Source organism: Colletotrichum graminicola (assembly GCF_000149035.1).
Source record: "Colletotrichum graminicola M1.001 genomic scaffold supercont1.5, whole genome shotgun sequence".
NCBI classification, from domain to species: Eukaryota; Fungi; Ascomycota; class Sordariomycetes; order Glomerellales; family Glomerellaceae; genus Colletotrichum; species Colletotrichum graminicola.
This window is the reverse complement of record NW_007361009.1, coordinates 382,905-395,571: the sequence shown is the minus strand read 5'-3', so window position 1 is coordinate 395,571 and position 12,667 is coordinate 382,905. Positions and strand designations below refer to the sequence as shown.

At 55.1% G+C, this 12,667-nt stretch overlaps 3 protein-coding genes across 3 annotated transcripts; 1 reads left to right on the top strand and 2 right to left on the bottom strand.

The window, feature by feature from the left end:
- Window positions 1–5,197: 5,197 nt before the first annotated feature.
- Window positions 5,198–6,241, top strand: GLRG_02492 (short chain dehydrogenase; the record flags this gene model as incomplete). Its single annotated transcript, XM_008092501.1, has 1 exon — window positions 5,198–6,241. One exon carries the CDS (start codon window positions 5,198–5,200, stop codon window positions 6,239–6,241), a length of 1,044 nt encoding a protein of 347 aa, XP_008090692.1.
- Window positions 6,242–7,802: 1,561 nt separating this feature from the next.
- GLRG_02491 (uncharacterized protein) lies at window positions 7,803–10,084 on the bottom strand (the record flags this gene model as incomplete). The annotated part of the gene is made up of 6 exons (XM_008092500.1): window positions 7,803–8,506; window positions 8,563–8,822; window positions 8,877–9,083; window positions 9,136–9,696; window positions 9,781–9,852; window positions 9,951–10,084. 6 exons carry the CDS (start codon window positions 10,082–10,084, stop codon window positions 7,803–7,805), a joined length of 1,938 nt encoding a protein of 645 aa, XP_008090691.1.
- An 835-nt stretch (window positions 10,085–10,919) lies between these two features.
- Window positions 10,920–12,311, bottom strand: GLRG_02490 (uncharacterized protein; the record flags this gene model as incomplete). The annotated part of the gene is made up of 2 exons (XM_008092499.1): window positions 10,920–11,303; window positions 11,358–12,311. 2 exons carry the CDS (start codon window positions 12,309–12,311, stop codon window positions 10,920–10,922), a joined length of 1,338 nt encoding a protein of 445 aa, XP_008090690.1.
- Window positions 12,312–12,667: the final 356 nt, after the last annotated feature.

The following is a 12,667-nucleotide window of genomic DNA, read 5'->3' as shown; positions in this document are numbered from 1 at the left end:
GGAATTCGCATTCGACTTGGCCAATCACGATACCCCGCAAACTTGTATCTGCGCCCTGTACTCCGAGGTACTACCAAACCTCATTACTCTGCGTGTCTTGCGAGCACAAGCGCGTACCATTCATTGCACCACGGCCAGCAGGACGATACCATCTAGGCGTCGATGGGACGTTGAGAAAGTGGGGAGGCTTGGAGTACGATAAACCCCTATCCTCCGCCAAGTGCCGTGCGGCTTGATTTGATTTCTTGGAATGGCTTTCGATGATCGCTGTCGTACTGCGAGTCCTCAACCTTTTCGTCGACCTCGACCTCGACCTCGACCTCGACTGGTGCCACCCAAGACAGGGCGACAGAGCTGCACTGCGACAAGACCTCCCTTTGCCCAATGCAGCCCTAGCGTCTCTTCACCCCCTCCTCCCCACCATCCTAAACGTTGAAGCCGCTGGCCGAATTGCGCCTGTCCGCTTTGGGAAGCCCTTCCATGATGAGCCTTGCTCCATGTTCGCGGTTGCGGGCTGCTGCACACGAGACGTCCCCTCTTCGAAGTCTGCGAGGTGACAAAAGGTTTCCTCACATCGCTACCCTGCAACTGCCCACCATGCCCATGCTACCCTGACAACGACCGGCTAGGTATTGAATCAACGGGAGGCTCCCCAGACAGCTTGAAGAGATCTGCAAACACCACTACAGTCTTTACAACACTTCCTACCTCGCCAGCCGAGCAACTCGACACCATTGGTCCGCCGCCGTCTTGGTCCGCCGTCTCGCTTCCGTCCGCTGATATAGGTACAGGCTCTGGGCTCATTTTATACCATCGTTTTCGTCTCAACCACCATTGCTCGCAAGAGACTCTATCTTACACCAATACCATACTTTGGAAGTCGGCATCCGAGACTCAAGCGTCCAAAGGCGATTGAGAATCGTCCAATCCGCCCTCTAGCAGGCCATGGATTGGAAACCTAGTCTCTCGAAGCGTCGCCATCTCTTTTATCACTTGTGCCCTTTTGCTTCCTCCCCTATCCATCGCCCATGCCTGCCAGCTCTTTCATGCCAAGGTGTCAAGAGAGGATAATGGTGAGCGGACAGACCACGAAGTGAAGGGCGAGAACTTGTACCGGCCTCTCGCTGTTGCTGTTGTAACTCACAAGCCGCATTCATCTGCTAACACTTGTAACCTCACCCGATATTGACTTCGTGCCTATGGGCAGACTTCTGTCAAGACGGTGTGAAACAAACATCATCTTCAGAGTTGGAGTATCAAAAGTCAACTGCGATCGCAGGTATCGATATGCCATGCACTCTTCTGGTAGGTATCCCGAGCCTCCACCCTCTACATCATCGTAAGAGTCAGTCACGAACGGGAATGTGGTAACCACAACAGCAAGACCAGCTGACCAGGCATTTGTCAATCACCAGCCGCGAGGAGACGGGGGCTGGGTACTACGCGAATGAGTACAGTATTACCTATATTAAAACAACGTCATTCGTCAGCGGAATCCCAACTCCACTGTACATCCGAGTATCGGAACAGTGGCTTGTGGGAGCAGCCGATGTTTGTCTCCATGGGGCCCTTGACCTTTCACTCTTTAAGATATTCTGCCATGCAGCCCCTCGAGGACATGCAGTGTCTGGGCAGGACTGGATCGATGGGAGGTATCCGTGCCGTAGACCACTGGCAAGGGCGGGACGATCTGAGAGCACAGCCCACTGGTCACCACACTTGACCTGTGCCTGTGCGGTATGTAAAAGCAGACTGGGCGGGATAATGCGAATATTGCGAATTTTGTTCAGGCTGAATCTTCACCATCTGTTTCTCGCGGCGACGATCTGCAACCATATGACTGCACGAGGCAAGGGAAGGGAAGAGACAGATGCCAAGTAACTCAAGTCCGAACATTTAGCTACACCAGGATCCACAGCTTGCTCAAGCGGAATCAGTTGAAGTACTTTAGCTTTGAACGAGTTTACCCATGCCGTCTCCTCTCAATTTTGAGTTCAGGGACGGGCTGGGAGTTTCGTGCTTGGCTTCTCTCAGGATAACATTAATCACATGGATAGCGGGTATCCAGCACCCATCTTTATACTGCTTTAGCAATAGACATGATCAGACCAGTCGGGGAAAACGACAAGACCCGGTGGCTCACTGCGGTTCGAAGCCCAAGATAGGTCTGTGTTCCTCAATTAGCCGTTGCGGAGATAGGCCGCTGATACGATCCGGCGACACCACGAACGGCTCCTACTCCAACGGTGTCGTCCCACCGATTGGCGCCAGCCGTTCTGGGAGGTACCGCTTGTCAGCATGGAGCTACTGTTCGTATTTCGTTGCTAATTATCCGTCCTCTCTGATGCGGAGTCCTGAAACTAGACGGATAGCTTCAAGCGCTTAGCCTTTGAACAGATACCAGCGCTACATTGTCTTGGGCGACCTAGATTTCAAGGCACTTCCTCGCTGGAGTAACGAGCCAGAATGGAAATAGACACGGCTATCAGCAAGACATGCCGATACCATGACGATGACGATGCCTGCCACCGTGTATGCCGTTCCTACCAAAGGAGCGGTATATGCCGGCAATGAGGTTCCATGAGGACTGTCGCCAGGCCTGGATCCGAGGCTGATTGTGACACCTGTCAGCTCATGGATGACCCGCAATGGCGCCTTGCGTCCATCAATGGCATGGGTTTATCTGGTAGGCTTGTTAGCAATGTCTCAGTGACCGCCTCGACAGGTGCAGGAAGAGCAGCATCAAATTCTTGCGGGGCATGGCGGTTGATCACCCGTGGCCCTGAACCTGATTCTCCCAGTGGTCAGTCAGCATACACTCCATATTGTTACAGAGTGAAGGAGCTCGAAGGGCTCCGTCCGCGCAAAAGTGACAAAATCACCGTACGGAACAGGCTTCCCATGACATGTGTTGGTTCTGTTTTTAAGACAAGTGAGATCATCTCCGGCCTAACTCGAATCTACTGGTGCCAGAGACGGAGACTTCAGTGCACGGTGACGAATCATGGTCAAATTCGTTGGGAGTTGCAGAAGTAAGAGGGTGCGCCAAGTCAGAAAGACGGCCGAATCGATTGGACCGAAAGCGGCCCCAAACCCTGGCGACGGGGCCACCCCAACGGAAGGGGTTACCTGCCAGGAAGACTTCCGATACGACAGTTGACGGTTGTCCCACCGTCCAATAGAGTGTTTTACGGGGCTCTTGCAACGCAGCTGCGTGGTTCTTGGGAAAGCTTGGCGTTGGAGAGACACCACGGGGAAAGGAAAGGGGGGGGGGGGAGGGGGCGTTGCTGTCTGTTTCTGACGAGGAAACAGTCGCAAAGTCAACGTATACACGAGCCATTGTGTTCTCAACAAGGAAAGACGGTTACTATTCTTTATTTCTCCGGTCTGTTCGTTCGTCAATCGACTTCCTGAGACTCATTCGTTCATCGAGGCTGGAGATCCTAGGGAGGGATATGCTACGACGCCCTACCAACCAATGTCTCGCCGAGGACGGGGGGCTATTGTCAAGGATGAAGAAAGATTTGGAGCGATTTCCAGTCCCCCATCCTTATGAAAAAAAGAAAAAAAAAAGTCGATAAGGACTCAATCAACCTGATGGGCTGACCGGTTCAGATCGCACAAAATGGAGGCTTACATCCCACACACGCACTCGGCAAAAAGGAGGAGTCGTGTCTACGAGCCACACACGACAGCGTGTGCAACCACCCATGAACCCTGGCAGATTGCGCAAAGCGGGTCACTCAGATTCCGACCGATACAATATTTTATCATTTGGCCGGAGGCTTACAGGTCATTTGTGATCTCGGAACATGTGGCTTTCAAGGCTGGTGATCCATGGTCCAGCAGCGGGATTTGGCCATGGCGTCCGTGCCAACAAGTACCTATTACCTATGTATATCCCCCAGAGCAAGGCCATCTGGCCAAACTAACCACTCGGGGTCCTCAGCGGGGGGGTGGAGTGAGGGGGTGCCCGGCAGACAAGGTTTCCCCATGACTGTAATCCCCACGTACCATATTCCTATCCTAAGCATTCCGAGCATAACCGCGCATGGAAAGCAACTTTTTAGCCTTCAGAAGGATCGGATAGGCAGTCAAAGCAAGGGTCCTTTTCCAGCCTTTCAACTTGTGCAGCAAACACGCCCGTCTTTCTCATTCCGTGTCATCAACAAGCGTACGACCTGCAGCACACAAAACAACCCTCATCCGAAAACCCTCCGTAACGCCCGGAACCTTAATTGGGAACACATATCGAGCAACTGCGCCCAGCCTTGCGACACCAATACAGCCGAAACAGAAGCCGGAGGCTCGATCCCTTCAGTTCTGCTTTCTGAGAAAGGAGGCTTTTGCAACAGGCTTGGCACAGAGCCCACTCTCTTTATACAAAAAAAACACATGCCCTGAGCTGAGTCTGCGCTTTCCCCCGGTGGGTTAAACTCTCCTGCATCGTACGTGGTGTGTATCCGTATATCTTAAACTAACAGACATGTGGGAGGTCTGGAGCCTGCCAGTAGTGGCGGCAGGGTGGTGCGGCCTGGGGCCAAGCCTTGGCCCAGCGAGGCAAGCAAGCCTCGTTGCCAACCCCCTGTGACTCACTCGGTGACCATCAAATTCTCCCTCGGGTTCCCCGGTGGTCTCGAGTGAGGGTCCGGTCCTCCGCTCCGCGTCTCCATCCCGAATGGGTCTCGTGCCGAGTCCTGGGCGACTCGCCCTTGTACGCGTTCTCGTAGAAACACGCGTTGAGGACTGGCCCCACGTTTGCCTGCGGACGTTGAACCGGATCTTTTTAATAGAGGCATGCTATGGGTGTCAGCCGCAACACGCTACGGCACATGGTGCTTATTAGGTGGCGTCGCGGAACCCACTCGAGCTTCGTGTCCGCTTGGGTCAAAATCTATTTATGCTTGCTCCTCCCTTCAATTGCAACGCTTATGAGGGACCGGGACCCGAGATGGCCGTCTCCTCGTTCCCGATTGTCCGTCCTTGGACTCTGCTTCCTGCTGACTATCTTCGAATATTGTAGCTCGGGGGAACACCTGGGCCAGAGCTCTTCCTCGCACTCTCGATTCCGCCTTACTCCCAACAAGCTTCCTTGTTCACCACTGTCGATTGAATGGTACTTCGGGAGTTGCTTACAGCCGCTCCTCAGCAGACCCAGCATTCCACCGTTCCGTCATTCTCTCACTGATTGCCCATCATGACAATCGCACAGGGCTATCATAACCTCGTCCCTGTAACGAAACTCTCGCCGCCTGTGGATACCACAGAGCCCTACGACCGTTCCACCCTTTCGGGCAAGACGGTTCTCATCACCGGCGGCGCCCTGGGCTTGGGCGCGGCTTTTGCCCGGGAGTGGGCTTCCCACGGGGCCAACGTGATCGTCGGGGACGTCAACGGATCCGTCGGCGAAACCCTCGTCGCCGCTCTGCGCACTGACAACCCCAAGGGCTCCCACCACTTCGTGACGTGCGACGTGACCTCCTGGGACTCGCAGGTCGCCTTCTTTAAGGAGGGCGCCCGTCTCTCGCCCAACGGCGCCATCGACGTTGTCGTGGCCAACGCGGGCGTCAACGACCCAGGCGCTAACTACCGCTTCGAGAGCCCGTCGGCCCTCCAGACGGACCCGGACGCGCCCGGCAAGCCGTCCAACACCATCATCGACGTCAACGTCACCGGCCTGTCGTACACGGCGCACCTCGCCCTTTTCTGGCTGCCGCGCAACGGCACCTCCAGGGACAGGTGCCTCATCTTCGTCGGCTCCATCGCGGGCGTGGGCCACCTCCCGGGCCAGTCGCCGTACACCATGTCCAAGCACGCCGTGACGGGCCTGTTTCGATCGATGCGCGCCACCGCGCACCTGTGCCACGGGATCCGGCTCAACATGATCTGCCCCTACTTCGTCAGCGGTAGCAACATGTTCCAGGCGCCCACGGAGGCGGCCTTTCTGAGCGGCGGTGCGGGCGCCGCGCGCCTCGACGACGTCGTTGATGCCACGACGAGGCTGGTTGCGGACGAGGCGATTGTCGGCAGGGCGCTGCTCGTGGGCCCGCCAATTGCGGACGGCGAGGGGGCAGAAAAGGTTGCCGTGTGGGACGTGTATGCGGAGGACTACATGGACTGCGAGGCGTTTGTCTGGCGGTGGATCCGGATGGTGAACACGATCGAACATGTCAAGGGCTGGGCTGGGCTGGTCGGTGATGTGTTTTCGACCCTGACAAAGCCTCTTATGTGGTGGAGGTGAAATGCGTGGCGAGGCGGACGGAGTTGCTGAATATGTCAGGGCAGGGGGCGAGGGCATTGACGGAGGTAACATCATGCTAGACCTGGGAGGGCAGTCACTTACTCCCATAGACGACAACCCTATCTGGGAGGGCTGATGGGGACTTTGATCGGGATAAGAGCGGGAGACAAAACAAGCTTACACCCAATGGCTCTCAACCGATTATTGTTCTTGTTGGTGACTTTCTTTTCTTTTGGCGTGCGATCCCGCGGGCCTTCCCGTAAGCGGGGCAGCCCAAGCAGACTCTCCTAGAGCTCTTCCGTCTGCAGTATTCCAACGGATGATCGTCCCCAGAGGTTTTCAGGGCACGAGTCGAACCCTGCTGCCGCATTTCCGTCGCGGGCCCGTTGTATTTCCCTTTCTCTTGTTGGCGTTCTAAGGGGCTCGGAGTACGGCATCGACGGTGGAGGGCGAAGAGGAGGGACGAGGGCGCAAGCCGCCACCGCAAGCCGTTAGCCGCTGACGTCTTCGCCAGACGACGCCTGCTGCCGCGGGGCCGAAGAGACGAGGAACTGTCGGTCTGTCTTCTAGGGTCATATCGGCGCAGGTTTGTCCCATACCACGGCAAGGACGGCATCCGGACCGAGGATAATGAGCGAATGCGGGATGGGCGACCTTGTGCGTGTGTGCCGGTGCCCGGCGACTATCCCCTGGGGCTCCTGAAGACTACGGCCCGGAATTCCCAGCAGTTTGGGTTGTACATGGCGTTTGTCGACAGGCAGGACTCTCTTATCGTGGTGGCCTGGTGTCACTGCCCGGATCATTCGTTTACGTTGGTCCTTTGGCTGAAACGGTGCCAAAAGACCTCTCTTAACCTTGATATCGGTCCTAGTCCAGGCAAACCAAAAGGAATAAATTGTAGAGACTCAATGAACGACTCCATGAGCGGTCGCTTATCAGAGACAAACGGTCTACTATTTCATCTGCTTCTGTTTTCGTACAAGCTTGATGCTACATGGACATAATAAATGAATTTGGTCATTATTGCTTTATGAACCCTCCTACAAGAGGTTGTATAGCACGCATCACGCAGATGCCCATCTACCTCCCGAGAACCAGAGTGAACGATGACATGGTTCTGCGCCTCTTGTCGGTGCCGCGATGCTTCTGAAAGTAGTTGCTGGTTCATCTTCGACGACACCCTAGATAGTGAGGTTCTTTAACATCATCCCTCGTAATAGGCCGTGCGAGCTCTGATACTGGCTGCCGGCTACTGCCGACTCTGGTTGAAGGTACGTGGTGCCATCTCGAGCTTCTGGGAGCCTGCCACCTGAACTGGGCTGGGTAGGCGTTCTGGCACTTGAAGTAGATGGGGAGAGAGAAAGAAAGAGGCTGCAGGCTGCTACCCCCCACAAAAGGTCCAATTCATGCCGTGGGGTTACCTCCATCTGCCAGAAGCTGTGGTCAGGATAAGCGTGTGATACCATGCAAGCTAGAAAGCTCATCCGCTACCGGTAGGTGTTGGGCCCGTGGCCATGTCCCCTGAGGACGATGGATCCAAGTATATTGGCGGATATTGCCCTTAGATCAGATCGAAACCCTGATCTGAATCCCCATTCATCTCCTCTGGACCCATGGTCATCGTAGCCCACAGGTCATTGTAGAGATCCTGGCCGTTCACCGCCGTCGTCGTTCCATTTAGCACAGGCGGGACCAACCCGTGTGCGCCGGTCAGGTTGATGTCCTGGTCCCATATGGGAAAATAAGGATCCAGACTCCCATCGAACATGGGGCATCCGCGAATACTCCTTGGCAGCTGGTTCACCGGTGCACAAATATTCGCCATGCGGCCCTCGTACTTGCGCTTGATAACCGCGAACACGACCTGGCTCGCAGAATAGACGTCCATGCTCTTCGTCGACGGCGTCAACTCCTCGTGGTGCGCCGACAGTTTGGCGAGGTAGGAGTCGAACTGCAGCTGTTCACGAGCCCGCGCGTGGTCCCACTCAGGACACAGCGGCAGTGGAAAAGACACGCGGACGGCAACGATGACGACCTGAATGAAGCGGCACCAATCGATGCAGCTCATCTCGAGGAAGGCGGTTTTGTCGAGGTTGACGGTAAAATCGAAGAAGCTGCGTAGGAGCACCAGGCAACGCTCGAGGCGCGGGGCGGGGATGGGCGGGCCGAGAAATGGATCGCCCATCTTCGATGTGGAGGCGAGGCGGTAGATGGGACCGGCGAGGAGGAAAATTTCGGTGAACAGGGTTGCAATTTTGATAGAATCTAAGATGGATTCAGCAAAAGACACTCAGCTATGTGAGTGTTAGGTCAATACGCACTAACGTCACCTAGACTGCTGGGTAATTGGTTTTGCCATTCCCTGAGCTGGCTATCGAGCCCGAGAAACATGAAGTGAGCCTGTTGTTTCGCCTGCTCCGTGGCCGGAGCATTCTTCATCATCTCAGACGCCTCCTCGGTGATGTGCAGTAATCTTGCGAGCCACGCAAGGGTATGGTCTCCCTTGAGAGCAGAGCTGCGCTCGAGGAGGTCGCAGCAGGTACCGGTCCACGAGGTGTACGGGAGTCGTGCTGGAGACATTCTGGCCCATGCCATCGCGAACCTGGAAAAGGTCAGAGTCGTCCTACGGAAGTACTGCAGGTAGGGCAGCACGTGCGCTGTAACCAGATAGTAGCACGACAAGTAGGCGCGGATGCCTTCCATCTGGTCCGCTATAGGTGGGGTAGACACGCCCGCGTTTTGGTAGGGTGGGTGGTCGAGACCGAGGTCGTGGAGGATCTCGGCTGCCATGCGGACGTAGTGAAAGCCCTGTTTGCTCTTTGGCCGGAGGTGAAAAGGATACCTGAGATTGATTAGGCGGTTAAGGGGAAACAAGGGAATAGGAGCTTGCGTACCACGCCGTATAGATGAGCAGGCCTTGGAGGAGCTCCAGGGTTCGCTCGCTGCCAGCCACGAATTTGAGGCCGAGGATCTTGCGGAACTCTTCATCGTAAAGTGTGTGTCCCTGTAACGCACTGGAGGCGGACGCCGTTGAAAGAATGGCGAGAAGCAGGAACGGCTTGGTCTTGGACAGAGACATGACCGTAGCGTCCGGTGGAAGTGCCACGCAGGGAAAATGCTTCAACATGGCGCGGAAAGTCTGCAGAAGTTTCTCGGCGGAGTCGAGGTTGAACTGGGGTTTGAGGCCGAGGTTCGATACGGAGATTGACGGGCCTGAGCCTGAGGACGGCGGGGTTGATATGGTAGAGTAGGGCCCGCTACCGGGGTCCTCGAGGCCGAGCATGATGTTGATGGACTCCGGGTCAGACAAAGGTATGAGCTCTTCGAAGTACCTCTCGTGTTGTGCGGCAATAGTCTCAAAGTCGTCGGGCTCTTCCAACTGAGGCATGCCAAAGTCAATGCTGAAGGTCTTGGATGGCCCCGGTGGTGGAGGAGGTCTTGGGGCGTCCTGGTTCCTATTGCAGTGTAAGTAAGACTACGAGGCACGGGAAGTCTGTGGCAGAAGTTGCCGTCCAGGAAGTCAATAGCGAGGAGCTTACAGTCTGGATTGGCGCGGGCGGCGGGTTCTGGGGCCGGTGCGGAAGATGCATTCTCTCTTGAACTCGAGACACCTGGTTCCCTCGGCAGACTGATCAGCACACAACTCGACTAACACGCCGAACCAAGTCGGGGATATGTCCTGAGCCGAGGGTGGGTACATATCACACACCTTTGACAGATTCCAGGTTGTATCCCGGTCTGGCACTTGACCTTGGCCACCCTGCACGCTTCACAGGCGTTGGTCACTCTCTGTCTCAAGGTCGCGCGGGCGCCCGATGCATCGGCATCGATGATACTCTCCATGATGATGTAATGGGAACCGAAGAAGACTTAACGATGGACTAGGGTTCAACGTGACAGTAAGGGTGAGGGGAGAGCCAGGTATCCGCTCCGAAATAGATGAAGGGAAAGTAAGTGTTTTCCGCATCCGGATTGGCAGGGTTTCGACACGATGGTTGCCAAAAGACTATGTCGGGGATTGATGTAATCCAGAGGACAACTTTGACCGATTCAGTTCTCAACTGATGATTAGCAGTCGCGAAGCCACGAGCCGAATAGAGGGAAAGGGGAATTGAAAATGGAACTGAACTCAGCCCGGCTGATGGGTTGATGAATCCTCCGAGTACCCCCGGATGTTGTTGATTGGAGAATGCCTGCTCCAAGCCATGAAAGACCTCCGCTCTTAGGGCGGATTGCCAATAGGGGCCTCGCACGTTTTAGGTGGGCTGAGGCGCTAGAACCTATATTGTCTTGGCTCGGGCGACCACAGCACTAACCTCAAGTTCCGAACCGCATCGGAGTGTATGAGACTTGAAGTGGGCTCTCGGCATGTTGCAACCATACGTACTAACAAGACCGTACCCAATCGACACGCATCGGAAAGACTCGTGTCACCTTTGCCCGTTGACGTAGCTATTCAACACGGCATGATCGTTGGGCAAGAAAGAGTTATCTTACGCCAACCAAGTCGGCAATCCGGTTGTTTTTGTTTTTACTTCAATTGTTCGGAATCGAAGATGACGTGCTATTGTACCGAACGGAAATAACTCTCTTAGAGTCCTGTCTTGAAACTCGACATTGAGAATGGTAGCCAGCGATTCCATTATTGCTCAAAGCAGCAGCCAGCCGTTGCACGTTTCTAATGCTGGATGTCTTTGATATCAGGGTTGTTGCTCTTGAAGACGCGCGCGAAAGCCTCGTCAAGCCGCCACACGAACTTTGAAATGTCGTTTACATGGTACTTGGACTTATCGTCGTTGTCGTAGACTAAATGCTCTCCCTGGGTGCCGATATCGATGCCAAGCCCCTTCCAATTTGGAATGTGAACGCCCTCTCGGTGTTCCTGGAAATCGGCACTTGCGCAGCGTGATGAGCAGTAGACTATACTTTGCCCTAGCTGCTCTGCGCACTCTTCACAAATGACGGGCCCTTCGCCACTGCCGCCCATTTCCTCATCCTCGTCCTTGAGTTGAACGCATCCTTCGCCGGCGGCGCAGCTGTGTGCCGTCTGAACGTGCTCATCCTGGGTAGTTGTCAGTATACAGCTCGCCACAATGGTCAATCATGCAAGTCTCACATATGCCTCTTCGTAGCACTTCTCTGAGTCGAAGACCGTCCTCTTAGTCAGGCTTAGTTCGGCGAAGATCAAGCACAAGGGACACGCGATGACCTCGTCCGGCGATACCTTGCCTGAGCATGCGAGACACGGCGGAAGATCGTACAGTTCCTTGTTGACCTGAGGACCCTGCGGAGGGGGTTGCTGCCGCTTCTGAGCTTTCAGGAGCTTATCCTGCTCATGTGCCGCCTGCGCCCTCTTAAGCTCATTGAGCGTCCGTTTGTGCCTGTCCATGCTAGCTGAGGCCTGAGACCTAGCTGAGCTGTCGGCCGCTATGGCAGACATAACATCTTCGATAGAGGCACCTGAGCGCAACCTTTCCACATAACTTTTGCATGATGCAGGAACCTCGCCTGTCCTGGGATCTCGGAAAAAGACGTCGATGAGGACGTCGGCCTCCTTGTCGAGGACTAGGTCATCGAACATGGGTGCCAGACCCTCGAGACTCGGTGCGTCGTCGACTCCTTTGCTAACGGCTCTCTCGACATCCTCGATAAGTGAAGACGTCGGCTTCTCTTCGTCCTCCAGAGCAGCCTGAAATACGGCCCTGCCTATCGCGGCTTCGGCGACGCGCCCCGCTGCTGACTTGGGGAGGGACTCGCGGTAGTGCCTTTGCTTTTCCTTGTCAATCCGGGCCTCAATGGCCTTGAGGTCTTCCTTGAAGTCCTTGACCTTCGCGAACAAGCTATCGAGATCGTTCAGAAAGGCCTTGTTACCGGAGAACCACTCGTCCTTAGAGCCGATGTATCTGTTTCTCATCGTCTCCACAACATCCCCATAGCAATCCTTGCAGTGCGCTACATGAGCCTTCCCATGTTCCTGAGCGCACTTGGTCTTAAGCTTTTCGACGGACTGGGCTGCCTGACGCTGCTTTTTCCGCTTGGTTTGTAAAGCCCCTGGTTTGCTTTTGCTCATGTTGGTGATATCTTCGAAGTGGCAGACGATAGTGTGTGGCGCGGATGATGACGCTCGATGGGGAACGTTTGCAAGTTGCTAATTGATCTAAAGCGAATAAAACCCGAATATTGATATAGTGTGATTTGTCGAAGGTGATTCTGCTGCTGAGGATATTACTTGAGAGTGAATCTGGAAACGAAGTGAAGAAATGTGGATCGTGGAGGTCAGGGGTGCCGTGATATGTACTTGAGCTGGTGCACGGCCCTCTCCAGCGCTTCGCGAAGGTCTGCCGAACTTCAGCCGGCGCATCCATGACAGAGGCTTTGGTGCCGTGAAGCTTTAGATTTCGGCAGCAACCATCAACATTCGCGACA